The sequence below is a fragment of the Numenius arquata genome, chromosome 18 (assembly GCF_964106895.1).
Source record: "Numenius arquata chromosome 18, bNumArq3.hap1.1, whole genome shotgun sequence".
Classification (NCBI taxonomy): Eukaryota; Metazoa; Chordata; class Aves; order Charadriiformes; family Scolopacidae; genus Numenius; species Numenius arquata.
This window is the reverse complement of record NC_133593.1, coordinates 7,147,421-7,164,772: the sequence shown is the minus strand read 5'-3', so window position 1 is coordinate 7,164,772 and position 17,352 is coordinate 7,147,421. Positions and strand designations below refer to the sequence as shown.

The 17,352-nt window shown below is 59.8% G+C and overlaps 1 protein-coding gene across 1 annotated transcript in view; it reads left to right on the top strand.

The window, feature by feature from the left end:
- SMG6 (SMG6 nonsense mediated mRNA decay factor) overlaps positions 1–16,921 on the top strand; it is a 111,676-nt gene extending 94,755 nt beyond the window's left edge. The window contains exons 14-19 of the mRNA XM_074160435.1: positions 290–466; positions 3,555–3,701; positions 10,984–11,137; positions 14,518–14,729; positions 15,039–15,120; positions 16,791–16,921. Coding sequence (XP_074016536.1) covers positions 290–466; positions 3,555–3,701; positions 10,984–11,137; positions 14,518–14,729; positions 15,039–15,120; positions 16,791–16,921 — 903 coding nt within the window. The remainder of the gene's footprint in view (positions 1–289; positions 467–3,554; positions 3,702–10,983; positions 11,138–14,517; positions 14,730–15,038; positions 15,121–16,790) is intronic.
- The last annotated feature ends 431 nt before the right edge of the window (positions 16,922–17,352 follow it).

The window sequence follows — 17,352 nt, the reverse complement described above, 5'->3', positions numbered from 1 at the left end:
AGCCCAGGGGTGTGCAGAGGGGACAGGACAGGCCGTGGATTGGTGCTGGGCGTGCTGACTTCGCCTGCCTCCTTTTCCCTGGGGAGAGCGGGCTATGAGGCACGAACAAACCCCTTCCATCCCTGTTGAGAAGAAGAGGGGCACCCCGCACATCCCTGTGGTGCTCTGCAGTCCTGTGGGGCCTTCTAGCCCCGGACATTTCCCCCTGGCTGTTGCCCCCCCAGCCTCCCCTTTGCACTGACTTTGTTTTCCTTTCCCTCTCCCCAACCCCCTCGTCCTCACCCCGTAGGTTATTGCAGCCGACTGCAAGAGGGTCACAGTTCTGAAGTATTTCCTGGAAGCCCTTTGTGGACAAGAAGAGCCTTTGCTGGCATTCAAGGGTGGAAAATATGTGTCAGTGGCACCCGTCCCAGACGCCATGGGAAAGGAAATGGGAAGCCAAGAGGGAAAACAACTGGAAGATCAGGTACCGTGCGGGAAGAGCGCGCCTCGATGAAGGAAGAATCACCCCTGTGGGGCCCAGCCTCTGCCTGCCCTGCAGCTCCCGCTATTTATAGCCAGCGTAGCTGCATGTGCGTTTTATGGGGGGAGGCAGAAGTGGGGGGGCAAATGGTGCACAGCCCTTGTCTCCCCCGAGTGTACTTCGCTCATGCCCTTTCCTGCCAGTCCAGCCCGCCTGCCTCTATCTCATGCGCTGCTATGAGTTCCAGATGCTGCTTTTTCATACCCGAAGCAGGGCTGGGGGGGGGGGAGCTTTAATAACGTGCAGCGCCACGGCCCCGGGAGAGGAGGTGGGCGAGGGGGTGTCAGGGTTCAGCTTCAGGATCAAGTTTATAGCCGTGGAGCTCGTTGCGGCGGAGGCCTGAGCTCCAGCCTCCAGCACACGTACAGGAAGAGCTGACATTGGCGCCCCGTCCCTCCCCTGCCTCTCACATCCTGATGTGATTAAGGAATTCAACTCTTGTTTTTCTGCCCTTGCTTGTTCCTGTAGGCCTTGCTTCACTCCAGGCTCCATGTGTGTGTTTAAGGGCCCTGCCAGCCGCTCTGCAGGTTGACTCTTTTCTTCTGTTTAATCTTGCAGTTGGAAAGGCCAAGGAAACAGGAGAGAGGGGCAGAGGCGTCGGGAGCGGGGAGCTGGGTGGCCCGGCACTGCCCAGGCTCTCTCCAGGTCCCCTCCCTGCACCGGGGCCAGGCACTGCAGAGCCAGAGAGGGTATCCCCCATGCAGGGGACAGCACCCCGCCTCTGCCAGCGCTGAGTGGCCCGTGGCACATGTCCCCATGTGCCCCAGGGAGCTGACAGCTGGAGGAGCCTGTAGCAAGAACGTGATCTGCACCCTCCTTGTCCCAGCAGCCGGCTCTGGCTGAGCAGGGGACAGATTTTAGGTGATTTTTTTGCACAGGGGCTCAGAGCAAAACCCCAGGCAGCAAGAGACGTCTCCATAAGGTGGGAGACCTGGACCCTTGTTCTCTTCTGGAGAAGGTGCAGGAGGTTTTCAAACTGACACCACCAAAAGCATATGATATGGGGGGATCTTCAGGTTCTACCCAGCGTCATGACAGGGACAGTCCTGTTCTCCAGAGCACTACTTTTTTTGAGTCGGTCCCTCCGATTTCTGCTATGAACAAACATGTTATGGAGGATAACTCCCTCCTGCCCCATCCCCACAGTCTCTGCTCGGCTGTGGGAACCTCTGTGTGAGCTCGTTGCGCAACCCTGGAGCTTCCTCCTTGGGCTCTGATCGCAAGAGAGCTTCCAGCTCACCAGTGTGACCACTGCCAGCCTGGGCAAGCGGATCCTGACCCACTGCAGCAGATCTGCATCTGACACATGCTTTTCCCCGAGGTTGACCCTCTGGCAGCATACCCCCCCCATCCCCTGTGGTCCAGGCTGTCCCAGCAGAGGGAAGTGAGCCTGAGGGCTCCGTCTTCCTCCTTCCCATGGCTAAAAAGTCACAAGGAGAGAAGAGTACGTGGTTCTGTGGCCAGGCGGGTGTGCGGTCCGGGTGACATGATTGAGTACACGGCTCTGCAGTGCTGGGGTTGTTCTAAATGAAGACTGCAAGCTCCTGCCCGAGTCCCTCCTGCTGACACATGCCATGGCAGCCTGCACAGGGCAGGGAGTCTAGTGATGCTCTTATCCCTCCAGGGCATCCTCTTGTGCAGGATACATCCCGCCCAGCCCTCTGGGGGCTCAGAGCAGGTCTTTCTGCCCGAGTGCCACCTGGGAACTTGTCCCAGCCCCATCACAACCCTGGGCTTTTGTGCAGAGAAGGGGGAGGTCGGTAATGGGAGGGCTTGGGATGGTCTGTGGTCACTGCACTGGGGAACAAGAGGGTCTGGGTGAGACAGGGGGGCTGTCAGCAGCAGTGGCAGAGCTGGGCTTCTGGGCAGCACATGTGTGCAGGCAGCTGCTGGTGGAACACATGTTGAGGAACAGGGACTGGTGGTCTCCCCTTTGGGCAGGGAGACACTGAGGGGAGCAGCAAAGCTGGGGGTTGGAAACTGGGTTGTGGCTGATCCCCAGTTGGACACCAGCTACCACCTCCTGCCCTCTTGTGTCCCAGAGATTTGAGTGTGGCCTTCAGCTGGGGTAGGAACAGCATGGCTCATTCTGGGGTCTCCAGTTCAGGTCTGCAGACCTCCTGGTGGAGAGAGCAAGGGAAGGGTCTCTAGGAAAGGGTGAAGATGCAACGTGGTCCAGAAGTGCCTGTGTGGGCAGGAGGTTGGAGAACCAGGGACCCTTCAGTTCAGCAAAGACAAGGTTCCTGGCCAGCAGAAGCATGGCAAAGGCAGACTAGCAGTAGGATGCAAATGTTAACAGAGGAAGTAATTATCCATTGAAATGACTGACCTCGAGGCGCAGTGAATTCTCCATCATGTGGAGCTTTAAAAACAAGATTGAGCATCTCCTCAAACATCTGTTTCAGGCCAGCTGGAAGTTTTGGGGTGGGTGCAGAAATCTCTCTGGCCTACTCAGAGATGAAAATGGAGGAGAACAGGCTCTTTGGTTCATGGATCCGAGTTTCCTGTCAAGATGATCAGGTTGTGTGCCTGGCCTCGGATGAGGCAGCGGCGTTAGAGCAGCATTGTACAGCCCCGGTGCGGGCAGGTGGGGAGAAGTAGCATTTGCTCCAAGGGATGTGCAGCCTTAACAGCCAGGCAAAGCAGAGAGACAGGGAAATACCATGGGTTTACACAACTGAAGCCTATAAAACATCCGTGACTCACCCAAGGCTGTGGGAAGAGTTTTTCCAAGATGAGGAAGAGGGTTTGATTTTAGAACAGAGCTTTAGGCAGGGCTGCCCCTTCCCTGCCCCACTGCCTCCTGTCTCACCTTGTCGTCTCCTGGATGTTTACTATTTATTTATTTTGCTTGTTTCTTTTGGATGTTTAGAAATAGTCAGTTGTCCATCAGCAAGCGGTGATGGACTGTACCTGGCAGGGATTTGTCTGCTTGAAGGGGGAGAGCAGAATAAGCATGGTCCCTGCCACCAGCATCCCTTACAATGACTTCTCTCCTTTTTCTTTCACTTTCTGCATTTCCTGGAAGAAGGAGGATGATGTGAGGATTGAGGCGTTTGAAGATGATTCTGAGGCTGAAGGCAGCGGAGGAGAGATGGACATCAAGGAGCTCAGAGCCAAGAAGCAAGCCCTGGCCAGGAAAGTAGCTGAGCAGCAGCGTCGTCAAGACAAGATTCAGGTAGGACGGTCTGTGGGGCTGCAGCGCCCGAGCTGGCTGAGGAGCTGCTTTGCTTCTGTACATGGGCTGATCCTGCCTCACTGTCCCAATGGTGCGCAGCCATTTCGCTGCCATGCATCGGGACCAGTGGCCTCTTGGGATGTCCCGTAGCACCTCGAGCTCCCTGGGTGTAGGTGCCCTGCGCTGCCTCTGTGAAACCCAGCAGCAAGCTTAACTTTGCTTTTGGTTGGAAGGGCCAAATCAGTGTTGCTGTTGCCCACGCAGGGTAAGATCTGCTCTCCCGGGCCCCGAGATGAATGTTTTGAGGACTCCTGGGACCCTCATGAAGCCAGACACAGCTTCTCCACGGAGCTGCCAGCAACCCAGGAGCCCTTAGAGGGGAGTGCTTTAACCGGTGGCTGTAAGGCAGCGAGCTGTCCCCCGGCCCGGGACAGGGGCTCCATGGCAGTGAGGCTCAGCAAGAAATCAGCTTTTCTGTGCAGCAGGGCACAGGCAGACAGGGGAGAGGGTGGGACGTGAACAGCAGAGTTCATGTGGGAGCCAACGACAGGAAAAATAGCCTGCGAACGGCTGCTGCAGCCAGAGCGCTGCTTGCAGAGCGTTGCCATCGTTATGGGGACAAACAGATGGGATACAGGTGATCCTGGCCTGGCCCTGGCCTGATCCGAGCATGTTTCCCACTGGGAGCTGGTGAAGTAAACTGGTTGGACTGGGAGCAGGCGCCTGGCGGTGCACGCTGTTGCTTTAAGAGCAATCTCACATGCATGGCTGTTGGCTGCCTCGCCACTCGCAACCCCTCTTCCTCCAGCCTCGCAGCCCAGATGAGGATTTCTCAGCAGAGGAAAAATTCTCCCTGGCTCCCCTCCCCCTCACCTCCGCCCTCTCTAATGCCCAGGGCCCTTCACTTCCATAATTCTTCATTTTCCAGCCTTGAACGTAAGCCAGACACATCTGTCTGGCCATATGCGTGAACTCTGCAGTGTGTGCCGAGGTGGTTGTAAAACAGGGCTGCTGAAGGCCCTACTGGGAGAGCGTGCACATGTGTACCCTCCGGCTACTGGCGCCGGGCCCAGAACCACTGCGCTTCGCTTTTCCAAACCCACCCCAACCTTTCAGATTTCGCCTTTTTTCTTTTTTTCTTTTTTTCTTTCTTTTTTTTTTTTTTTTTCATTTGAATTCGGAGCAATTCATATCAAGGCGAAGGTAGAAGTTGCGCCGGGAGGGAGGGGCCGCCCCCGCGAGCGAGTCCATTATTGTTGGCAGGTACCTGGGTCACATTAATACAAGGAGGAAGAAAGCAGCAGCGAACGAGTGAGAGATTGGAGAGATGGGCTGTAAATTAAAGCGGCCTGAAGCCTTCCAGCCTCCCAGGGTTGTTAAGCGGGAGGTGTAAGTAAATTCCCCACTTCCCACTGCCTTGTACAGACACAGCAAACAGGAACTGCACATGTTCGGGGAGGGCAGCGTGCGGCAGATCCCGGCCCCGGCGACTAGCCCAGCTGCAGCAGGGCCCCCCGGGATGGCCGCTGCCCATTCTGCGGGGAGAGTGGGGGCTGCTTGATGTTGTCAGGGGCTTTCTCCCCCCGGCGCGCTCCTCCCTTCCTCCCCAGCCGTGCTGGGGCTGATGCTCGCAGGCAGAGAGAGGTCAAAATGAGGGTGTGGGCAGCTTCAGGGGCTGCACAGCTGAAGAGCTGAGGTGCAGTTGGAGTCTGAAGGCGCGGGGTGGAGGAGAAGTCCTTGGGGCTTCGGTAAAGTCATCCAGCCTGTAGCTGGCTGGGAACAGCCTGGAGCAGAACATGTGTGCAGGCCCCGGTCTTCTCCCTGCCCTGGTATTGACCATGTGGCTGGAGCCAGAGGAGCTCGGGTGGAAAGTGCTGCCTGGGGAGCATGGGTCAGAGCCAGCTCAGCATCCACCCCCTCCACTTTCCCTCTCTTGGCCTGAGGTCCTTGACCTTTCTGATCTTCTCAAGAGATTTTGTGTTTCCTGGGACCTGGGGATCTTCTGCCTTCCCTGTTACAGCCCATTTTTCTTGTTCACTGCTCACCTTGGGAGTTCACGCGTCAGCTGCTCTCTGAGTCCCCCTTTCATTATCCTGGGGATAAGCCACAGCTCCATGTATTTATCCGAGTCCAGCGGATGTGGCTCTTCTCTAAGCACAGCTGAGGGCCTCAGCTCCCCACGCACGGCCATGTGGCTGTGCCAGGGTGGTGGGGACTTGGGTTCAGAGAGCCCAGGGGGCTGTGGCTGTCTCCCATGGAGTCTGTGACACTGTGTGCAGGGATCCAGTGTGCGGGGCAAAGCCTTCATCTCTTGGCCATCCTTTTTCTTTCTGTGCCCAAGGGGAGCGCGGTGTCATGGCCTCAGCTGGGACTTGCAGAGTTGTGCTTCTGGCAGCTAAATTCACTGCCTTCTCCTCAGCAGGTTTTCTTGCACTTTCCCTGCCTTTGCTGTGCTCCCCATCGCTTGCGGCCCCGCTCTGCTGCTGATGGAGATCATCCACCCGATGCTTCTCCCACGCTCACTGCTGCTGCGTACCTGCCCTGCATCAACATCCTCACTGCAGCTCCCAACCACAGCCAGCACTGGGGTCACATTTATACCTCAAGGGGGATTTGGGCTTCACTGCTCTCCTTCACTTCTCTCCTCCCTGCCCTGAGAGGGTGGCTCAAGCTGCTGGGGGAGTACAGGTCCAGACAGGGTAAACAGCAAACAAGGGTGGCCCTCGGCCAGCACCAGCTGCAGAGGGAACAGGAGAGCTCAGCTCCGTTCCTCTCCGTGAGCTTGGACCCCAAAACTGTCACTCTGAGGTGGGATGGATGGATTAGGTCATAGTCTTTTGTGTCCGTGGGCAGCCCTTGGCTGCCTGGCCATGGGTTATGGGTTGGCTGCTGCTCCCTGGCTCTGCTGCCAGCCTGCCTCTGCCCTTGCCACTTACCCAGGCTGGGACGGAGCCATGTCGCAGGCTGGTGGCGGCAGCGATGGGTCGGGGTGAGGTGAAAAACCAGGCGCGTACCTGGGTGATGCCCATATATTTGGAGGGGCGCGAGGCCGGGCGGGCAGGTGGACAAGAGGAGGTGGCAGTGGCTCTGCCAGGGCAGGCAGCGTTCTCCCAGGGCAGGGCCGTGTCCCCAGCCAGCGCCAGGTCCTGCCGGGCGCTCCCAGCCGCCCCCGCTGCTTGGCCAGGCCCTTGGTCCATGCTGTTCAGCGTCCCCTGTCCTTTGTGCCGCCGCTGTGCGCTGGGAGCGGTCGAGTTTCCTGACCGGTTGAAAACATCCCACCTGAAACATAACAGGCTCTTCCTCTGGATGCTGCTATTGTTTTGCTCAGCATTACAGAAGCAGCTTAACCGGGGCGGCCAATTATGACATGTCTTCCCAAAATAGCCCGCTCTCCTGTCCCTTCTGAGCCCACGGAACGGCCGCCCCCTTAAGATGCAGCCGCTCCTTTGTGGCGGTAGAGCGTGAGTAAGTGGCTAAATATAGTAGCCGTGTCCCATTCACGCTCTCCTCGGCGCGCAGGAACAATGCCGGGGGTGCACACGCGCCGACACGCACCTGCCTGGGAGCGGGTGCCTGCTGGCTGCGGAAGACGCACACCCACCCACGGCGGCTCCGCCACGGCGGCGGCCCCGGTTTGCTACCAGGCACGGGGCACGTTTACTCCCCGTGGAAGACGCTGGAGACGAACCTTTGGGAGGAGGAAGCCCTCGAGCGGAGACGGGAGAGGCATTGTTCTCGGCCCTGGAAAATCCAGCCGCCGATCCCCGCGGAGCACGCGGGGTTGGAAGGGGCAGCGGCGCCGGGTTTCCCCGCGGTTGGAGAGCGGGTTCGGGGCAGGAGAGGTGGTGGCAGGATGGTGACGGCCCATCCGTCCTGGCAGAGCGGTGTGACCCTGTGTGACCCATCCCGAAGGCAGCAGGGCACTCATCTCTGCTGGGATTCGGCTCCAGGCCTTGCCACCAGCCTGGCACCCTGGGCAGAGGAGCTCTGGGGTACATGTATGGAATCTCGGGGGGGCCGATGGGGAGCCCCCTCCTATTCTGCACTTGTGGAGACCCTCAGGTCTCCCCCCTGGCACTCTGCAGAAAGTACCACCCGATGTCCTGGCTGTCGAGGGACCCTTCCCCTGCCCACACTGGAAGCCCTCAGCCGGGCAGCGGCTTCCGGGGAATCCCCCAGGTGATCCCAGCTGATGGATGAGCTGGGAATTTGGGACTGTGTGCGCAGGAGTGTCTGATCTCAGTGCTGCCACCAGCTGGGGCAGCCGGGGGAGCCACCTCCAGCTCCGGTCCAGCTCCTGGGAGAAGCCCCCATGGCCGGAGCAGCAGGATGGGCAGGGGGCTGCGGGTGGGAGCAGCTCTCACAGCCGCAGTGTGTGGGTGCAGGAGGCAGGAGAAGGGGAGCTGCCCTGGCCCCGGGGGGGAGCGGGGAGCCCCCCTCAGCCTCAGAGGTCCCCTGCCACGTCCAGCACAGCACGGTTGTTCTGCCACCAAGCCGTGCAGGGTGTTTAACCCCAATAAGACAAGGCTAAAATTCATCCATCCTAAAGCACTTGGGCCAGGGCAAAGCTGTACCTCCGCTGTTTTAACCGCACCGCCCTCCCCAGGGTCTTCTCCAAACCCCACCTCCCGGCAGGGCACGCAATCCACCATCTCCCTGTCCTCACATTGGGGAAACTGAGGCACAGCAGGACCGGCAGCTCATTTCTGGCAGCGGTGGCGGCGCAGAAGCCACCCTCTAGATATGAGCATCCCGATCCGCATCCCCTTGCTCTCCTTCCTCCCCACGGGACCGAGCCCCGCGGATCGGCAGAAGGGTTAACGCAGCGCTCGCCTCCCCGGTTCCCCGCACATGGGCTCCCTTTCATCTCTGGCGCGGGGCCAGCCAGCGTCCGCATGAATCACAGGCCACTCCTCTCCCCCCCGAAACCCCTTGGCCGGAGGCTTCTGCAGCCTTTTACTCACACAAACAAAAATAAATCTCGCTGCCGGCCTCTGAACTCTGCAAAGGCGAGTTTCCCTCTGGCTCCCCGAGCGGCCCGGAGCTGTGCGCGGGGACTTGGCACGCTCCCCGCCGACCTCGCTCTTTCACTCCCGGCGCATCCTGTGTCCTTCTCTCACCGGGCGGCCCGGCAAGCGGAATGGGACGTGACGGCCGGCACAAGCGTCGCTCGAGGCTGCCAGGAATCGGCCGGGTACAGCCTGCGAAAGCCGCTGGGGCAAATGCCACACACGAGGGTACTGCCCCCCTGCCATCACCCCTGCCTGCGCCCCTCGGTCGGAGGGGTAGGTGAGCTTCCCACTCGTGCTGAGCTCCTGAGGTGACCTGCATGGTGACAAATCCTGAGGTCAGGGAGCCGTATCAGGGCGCAGGTGGGGGTCCACGCCTGCCACCAGCCCTTGGTCGCATAGGACTGTTGTCACCTGTTGCAGGCCACATGGTTTCACCCCTCTCTTCCTGCAAGTTCAGGGCCATTGACCTCTTTGGCTACCACACAAGGGATGTGCTGCTTTGCTCTGGGTCTCTGCATTGGCCAACGGGGCTCTTCTGCATCTCCCCATGGCAGGTGGAGCTTGGTGGAGCTCAGCAGGGCCTGGGGCCTCCCAGGGATGAGTGTCTCCTCCCACATCCTCAAATCCTGGGGAGAAACCCCAGCTGCCACCATCCTCACAGTCAGGAGGTGCCAGGGTTGCCAACATGGGGTTCCTGTGCCACTGGGGAGTGCCAACGCCTCCCTGGGTTGGCAGGCAGGGGATGGCACCCGGCGCGTGGCTGACCGTGGCAGCATCTGTACAGGGATGCTGGTGCCATTTTAGCTGTCTCTGCACAATGGGGGATGCGTATCCTCACGCTGTCATGCCAAGTCAGTGCTGCCATGCAGCAGATGGGACCTGGCTCCCCTTGGGGTCAGTGGGAGCTTCGTCCCCGGGACCGATGCTGCCAGGAGGTGGTTGGGAAGCACGTGGTGAGGTTATGGTTGCTGCTTTGCCTGGAGACACTTGTGGGAGGTGGCAGCATCAAGCCGCCTTGATTTAAAGCCAGATGACAACACTTGGAAATGGATTAAAAACCACTTCTTTTCCATGGCCACTGCTGGCCCGTGCAGCTCAGCATTCCAGGGTGCCTCCGAGGCTTGGGCTTGACTGCGGGAGGGTTCGGATCCTCACCCCGGGCAGGGGGAGCTCCCTGTAACGTTGGGCAGAACGGGGTTGGTGGTCGCCTCCTGTCCCCGGGGCACATCTTGTGGATGCGAGCTTGGTCTCACAAGGGTTTGCATGGTGGTGGATGTGTTCCACAGCAGTGCTGCTGTGCTCCATGGGTGACCAGTTCCTATTAGAGGCAACAAACATCAGTGAGTCCAGGGAAGCTATTTTTAAGCAGAGGAAGCACGAGAATAGCATCCTGAGTTTTTTAAGCCTGTGACTTACTAAAGAGCCCAAGTCCTTCGATAGCGTCAAAAGTAATATGTGAGCTCTTGGGTCCCATTTTGGCAACTGGCATTGTCCAGAGGTCCAGGTGCAACCCTGCAGGGTTGCTAGTAAGACCCAGCAGACCCTTCCCATGTATGCATGAGCACCTCTGGTCTCTAGCGGGTGCAAAGGGCTCAGCCAAGAGCAGTGCTGTGGGTTTCCAGGGCTGGAACCCACCTGGTTTCCCAGCTGGATGGAGTCAGAAAAGGCAAGGCACGTGCAGGAGCTAGTGGGACAGTGAGTGAGATACTCAGCCAAGCATCCCCACCCCACAGACCTCCCCTCCTGCTGCCTACTTGGGGCCCCTGTGTTAGGATGCTGTTGGCAGGACTTGTGTGTCCCAAACTGGTTCGTTTTGGCTGTTGTCACCTTGTGCTGTTTCCCTCAGGAGTCCCAGAACCCACTTCCTCCAGCCCCTTTTTCTCCCCACTGTTTTGTGTCAGGGTCGATCTCTTGGTACTGGTGCAGATAATTGCGGCAACTGCAAGTCCCATAAATGGGACAATTCCCAAAACACCTCCATTTTCAAGGCTGGTCCCAGTTGTTCTCCCCAGAGCCTGGACAGGGCTGTTCTCCTTGGAGAGCGCTCTTCTGGAGGCTTTCACCATCCCACTCACGTGTGCGCTGTGGACCTGCAAGAGCTAGTGTTTGAGGTGTGCAGGTGGGATGGACACAGCCTCCTGCCGGTCCCCTTCACGCGATGCCCTTGCTGCGGGAGGCATGCGTGCCAGCCAGCCTTATCTTCTGCTCTCAGGGTCCACAGGTCGTGGGGCTGACGTCCTGCTTACTCATCATATGTCCTTCTCCTCTAGGCCGTGCTGAAAGACCAGAGTCAAATGAGGCAGATGGAGCTGGAGATCAGACCTGTCTTCCTGGTCCCAGACACCAATGGCTTCATCGACCACCTCAGCAGCTTGATAACCCTGCTGAACTGCAGGAAATTCATCCTGGTGGTGCCCCTGATCGGTGAGTAGAGCCGGCGGGAGGTGGGGGGTCCCCTCTTGCCCAGCATGGGCTGTTCCTCCATGCTGGCTTCCTCTCTCCCTGCCTCACGTGCCCGCGGTGCCTGTGTGGTCCGGGGCCGGCTGGCAGCAGAGGTGGAGCTGGCATCCATTCTGCCCTGTCTCATCCCAGCCACAGCTGGCGTTTCTTCAGCCCATGTCACCCTTCTGCCCTCCTGCCCGCTTTCTGTCCGCGGCACTCAGCAAACTCCTCTCCTCCCGGTGCATTTGGGGGTGCCAGGGGCTGGGAGAGGCAGGCGGGTGTTAAATAGGATTTGGAGGGAATTTTGGAGGGAGCAAGGAGGAGGAATTGTTAAACAATCAGAGCAGATAGCTTATCCCAGCTGAGCTGGGGCTTAGGCAGCCCGAGCAAATGGCCGGCCTGTGTCCCAGCGTCTCAGAGCTGCTCAAGCCCAGCCCTTCTTTTTATCCTTATAAAGCTTGCAGTAAAACAGCAAGCTGGTTCCCGTTATTGGTAAACACTCACCCTGGCAGATAACGGCTGTGCTGCTGGGTGGTCTCCCAGGGTGGCGGGAGGATTTGGTTAGATGCCTTTGCTCTGATTGTTTGATCGCGCTCCGGGCTGGAGGTAGCGTTCCTCTGGCCAGTGCTGCTCTGGCGCCCGGCACATCCCGGTGCCAACCTGGCACTCTGAGGGTCCCCGAGGGCAGCAGGAGAGGCCGGAGCAGGAGTAGGGCTGAGTCTCGCAGAGCCCACAGGCTGTCCCCATCCCAGCTGCAGCCCTTTGAAGCCAGGGGCCAGCTCTGGCCTGTGGGCATCTACAGTGTCCAGGCAGCGAGGTGTATGCACCTCGATCTCCTGGCCTGCAGCACGCAGGGGTGCCTGCCCTTCAGCCTGTTATGGGGCTTCCGTCTCATCTCCTGGTGTCCAGCACACAGCTCTGCCTGCCCCAAAGCCCACATCCAGCTGCCGCCCTTCCCCGTGAGGTGAACAGACTGGCTCAGGAGGGATTCCTGGGGCTGGGGATGGGACCCCTGGGTGGGGGGAGCAGGGCTGGCCACCTGCCCAGCTCAGCACGGGAGCTGCCAAGGTGCTCTGTGGCTTGGCACTGCTTTGGCTTTGTGTGGAAGCGAAGGGAAGAAAACCAGCAGCACCAGCAGAGCCCGGGCAGCCCCAGGGTCTGCAGAGCATGTTAACACCTGAGAGAGCTGGGACCTGCCCTGGAGCCATGGCCCTGCCTCCTGGTGCGCTCCTGTGGTTGGCGTGAGGCTTCTCCATCCGAGCCCCATCCAGGGTCAGCAGTAATAGGAGGTGAAATCCCTGGTCCCATCCCTGTCCGAGATGCTGCTGCCCTCAAACTGCAAAAGGAGCCTGGCCTGAGGAGGAGTGGCAGCAACTGGTCACCTCCAGCGCTCTCCTGTCCTGCTGCCTCCCTGCCCATCACAGTGGGGACAGAGTAACTCATCTCCCACTGCCTGCCACCAGCCTCCCCTGCCACTGCTGGAGCACTCTGAAGCCAGCAACCCCCTGTCCGTGCCGGGTGTTGGTCAAATTTCCCCTCGTCCCCGAGAAAAGCCATCAGTGCTGAGACTCAGGTGTAGGCAGGAGGAACCCGTCCCCTGGGGTAAGCTGAGGTCCTGTGGCTTCTGGGGCAGAAGCCTTGGTGCTGTGCCCCCTCGCCAGCACGGGGCACTCCTCCCTGCTCTTCCCGGGGATGCAGCAAGGGGTTAAGCGTGTGGCTTCGCGTTGGGTTTGTTTCTCTTGCTCTTTAACCTGCTCCGTGCTCCTTGAGGCTGACCCCGCCATGGAGAAGCCAGGCCTGGTGCAGAAGCACAAACAAGCCTCCCCTTTGAAGCCTGTTTAGCTTGGAAGCAGGAAGGCGGATTTCGGGAGGGAATACCAGCTTTTCCTGTTTGATGTTCCGTTCTTGCACGGCTCCCCCCACCCCGGGCCCAGCCGTGCATTGTGTGGAAATGGCAGCATCAGGTCGGTAGCAAGAAGAGTTGCCGGCCAGCGAAGAGCAAAGCAGCTCCATGCAGCTTTAATTTGAATACCCAGACAGTGAGTGCCAGTCTCACCATGGAACAGAGCGATCACGCAGGCTCCCCGGGCAGTGATTCACAGCACTGGGGAGAGGCCTCAGACCCCGAGCTCTCTCTCCCCGAACCCCCAAGGAATGCATAGTTCCCACTTGAACTCAGGACTTGGCTCCAGGCTCGGAAACAATCTTCAGAAATGAAGCCATGGCTAAAACACACACTGTGCGCAGAGCAGAGGCTCCCTCGCGCACACGTGCACACCAGCTCTCTCGCGCGCCCGGCCCCGCGCACACGCAGCCCCGGGCACCATCGCAGGCGAGGACGCTCCTGCGCACATCTGGCCGCAGGCGTGTGTGTGTGTGCCTGGCTTCGCCGCTGGCCACCGCGGCGGCATCTTGCTCGCACACGCGTGCTCCCTCTCTGCGACAGAGCGGCTCTTCCAGCAGCCCCGACGCCGGAGGGTGGGTTCCTCCTGGAGCTCCTCTGGGGTCCCTCGGGCTTCTGCTGGGCTCGGGGGGCCAGAGCAGCTGGGGTTGCCGGCCCCTTGGCAGCAGTACAGGAGGCTCTAAGGCTCGACGGGCTCCAGTTAAGGAGAACAGGCTGGGAATCTGCCTGATCCCAGGCTCGGGCTCGTCTGGAGCAGCATGTGTCAGGACAGATGTGTGAACCCAGATGGGTGAGGTGTTGGAGAGAGCATGTCCCCTGCTGGGAGCTTGGGACGGTGGCTTCAGGTGGGAAAATAGGGCCAGGATTTGTGCGGGAAACAGTGCCAGAGTGGGAACTGCTTGCTCCCACTCATGACCCTTTTCCCACGTGCAGCAGGAGGGCAGCAGCTTTCTGTGTCTGTAATTAAGCACAGGGAGCTGAGAGGTGCGGAACCAGGCAGCACGATGCCAGGCAGGAGACACGGTGCTGCTGGCCATGGCCATGCTCGGAGGCGGAGGAGCAGGCTGCAGGAGGCTGTGGATTTCTGACACCCTCGGGCACACATGGAGGTGCCGTCGGTTGCGAGGCAGGAGCATGGGGTGGGGGGCACGGTGGTGGTCCCAGCACTTTGCAGAGCAAAGCGAGGTGCCCTGAGGGAGTGTTACCCACATGCTGCAGGGGCGAGGTGCCTGCGCTCTCGGGGCCGAGCCAGGTGACCCACGGAGGTGGAAGGCAGCAAAGCTTTTCCAGACCCGCTGCCAAGTCCAGGAGCGCAGGGACGCTGCGGCAGCTGAACCCAGATTTCCTGAGCCAGCTCCCAGTGCCCCGGCCCCGAGGCCTTGGCAACTTGCGTGCTCCAGCAGCAGGTCACGGGAGCACCTTGTCCCATAGTAACTGTACCTCCTCTTCCTGTTTGAAGTGATAAACGAGCTGGACGGCCTGGCCAAGGGCCCGGAGATGGAGCACCGGGCTGCAGGCTATGCCCGCCAAGTGCAGGAGAGAGCCAGGAAGTCCATCGAGTTCCTGGAGGAACGATTCGAGAGCCGGGACAACTGCTTGAGGGCTCTGACCAGCCGAGGCAATGAGCTGGAGTCCATCTCCTTCCGCAGTGAAGACACCACAGGCCAGCAGGTAAGGGACATCCCAGCCCCAGGAGGACGGGACATGGAGGTAGCGCTGCCGGGGGCTGGAGGCTCTTCTCCACTGTCTTCCTGGGGGAAATCAGGGACCCTGGGGACTGTGAGACCTAGGCAGGGGGTAGCTCTGTCCCCACCTTTGCAAGCAGCTGAGCAGGCTCCTGCGGGCTGCGTGTGTTTCGGCTCCAAACAGCCCTGCTCTCCACTGAGCAGTGGCAGGGTATCCCGAGGGCAGTGCAGAAACTGGGGTTGGTGGGGTTGCAGGTTTTTTCCTTCCGGGGTTAACGTTGCCCTTTTCTTCCAGGGAAACAATGACGACCTGATTCTGTCCTGCTGCCTCCACTATTGCAATGACAAGGCCAAGGATTTCATGCCCTCCAACAAAGGTAGAACACCCTCACATCCTCATTGTTCCTTCTCTGTTGCATCCCACGGACTCTTCTCATTTCTCTTTCACGGCCCTTGGAGCCAATCCCTCCTGCATTTTGTCACTTTCAGCACCCAGGTGCCACCTCCTGCCTCCGGTCAGCCCCAGGCTGTGGCCCTTCCCACCCCATTGCCAAATGCGCACCTCAGTGCCCTTCGGGGATGCCTCAGCTGGTGAGAAGCCCACCATAAAAGTCCACAGGGCTGTTACATGGTGCTGGCAGCAGTGACGAAGGGCCAGAGAGAGCCTCCACCCTGCAAGCCCCGGTGCCTCCTGGCCGGGGCCCTTTTGCCTCCTAAAGCCCAGTTGGCATTGGCCACGCATGCTGGGACCAGACAGCCCCCGGGCTGTTGCCAGGGCAGTGGGGATGGGAATCGCATCAGCAGCTGCCCAAGAAATCAACCCGCATTTGTCAGTGCGAATTCTTAGCAGCTTAACTTGTCAGATTCACAGAGAAACCGTCACCAAATGTTTATGTGCAAATGATGCTGAATTTTGAAATCATGTGGATTATGGGGAATGGGGCCTGACAAGCTGACAGCCTCTGGTTTGTAACAAGGAGGCGCGTCACCAGTGCGGAGCAGAGGATGTTTATTGTTACACATTTCTTAAAGTGTCCGCACAAAACCTCCCGATCCGGCTTTCGGCAGCCTTCGGCCCCAGGCCTGCCTTCCCGACGAGCCCCTGCTCCCCTTCCTCCCAGCACGGGCCGGCAGGAATGCTCGCCCCACCATCCTCAGCCCCAACATCGTGACCATAGCCCGCGTTCCTGGCCACCCTCCCCTTCCCCTCGTCCTGCCGCTCCCCGCGCAGCCAATCTGGGCCCATGTTGGGCTCCTATAAACTCTGTTTTTTCCATTCCCGTCCTGGCTCGGAGGCACTGTGTTTCCTGTGCTCATAGGAACAGTACTCTGGTCACAGGACCCAGCTGCTTACACATACCCCATATGCTTCCCCTGCTTCACACACACGTAAGCATGGCTCCCACATCCCAGCCCGGCGCGTTGCGTGCGGGGCAGCTCATCCATCTGGGGGCAAGATCCCTTCGGTTATTTCTCAGGCTTCAACTCTCTCTGCTTCTCTGAGCCCCAGCCAGAAACGCCTCGGTGTCAGTGGCGACTCCAAAAAAACTTTGCAAAAAATAAGGGTTGGTTTTAGATCTTATAATGAGATCACCAGAATAATAGCACCAGCTTCCTGCTGGAGCCAGGGTCGCGGGCCGTCTTCCTGGCCTGGGTCAGGGAGAGGGACCTCCTCTTCCCTGCCTGCGGCACAGCACACCACCCTGTGCGGGCACCGTGGGACCCTGGTGCTGCTCGCCGGCCGTCCCGGCCCCGGGCCTGCGGGCAGAGATCACAAATCACCCCCACAGCCAGCTCAGGGTGGGGGGAGAAGGCAGCCTTCGAGATGAAGTGTTGTCTCCGAGCCGTGCCAGGAAGCCTTGGCAGGGAGCAGGGAGCTGGGAGCGCTGCCGGGGTGTCCAAGCCCTGCCATGCCCGGAGCACAGCACCCGAGGAGGGTGGGGGGGACACGGCATGGGGACAGCATGGTTTGGGATGGGTGCAAGAGCCGGAGGCAGAGCAGGGAGGTCTGAGCTTCACTCCCCTCTCTCTCTCTCTCTCGTTACAGATGATCCCATCCGTTTGCTCAGGGAAGTGGTTTTGCTGACGGATGACCGGAACCTACGAGTCAAAGCGTTGACCCGCAACGTGCCGGTGCGGGACATCCCCACCTTCCTCAAGTGGGCCCAGGAGGGCTGAGGGGGTCGAGGGGGGCCGACGGCCCCTGAGCGAGTCACGCAGCCTGTTACGGTGGGAGATGGGCTTCAGCGGCAGCCCTCACCACACGCCGCCACCGCCTGCCAGCCCACCACGAACAATAAACGCCACGTCTTCAACCCACCCCAGAATGGCCGTGCTGCGAAGGGCCCCCCCATCCTGAGGGCAGACCAGCCGGGAAGGTCATTGCTGTGGATGGTTCACACGGAGGCTGGGCCGTCGAGGGTCCCCACCAGCTTTTGGGCAGTGCCGGAGCGGAGCTGGCGAGCCCCGCTGGCCAGGGAAGCTTTGGGTGAGCGAGCCCGTGCCGGATGGCCAGCCTTTTGCTTGGTTTGCTTGGTTGCAGAGAGCTCGAGTCACGAGTCGGTGGCTCTTCGGGTTTGGAGGGCAGAGACCGGGCACACCTCAGCGCA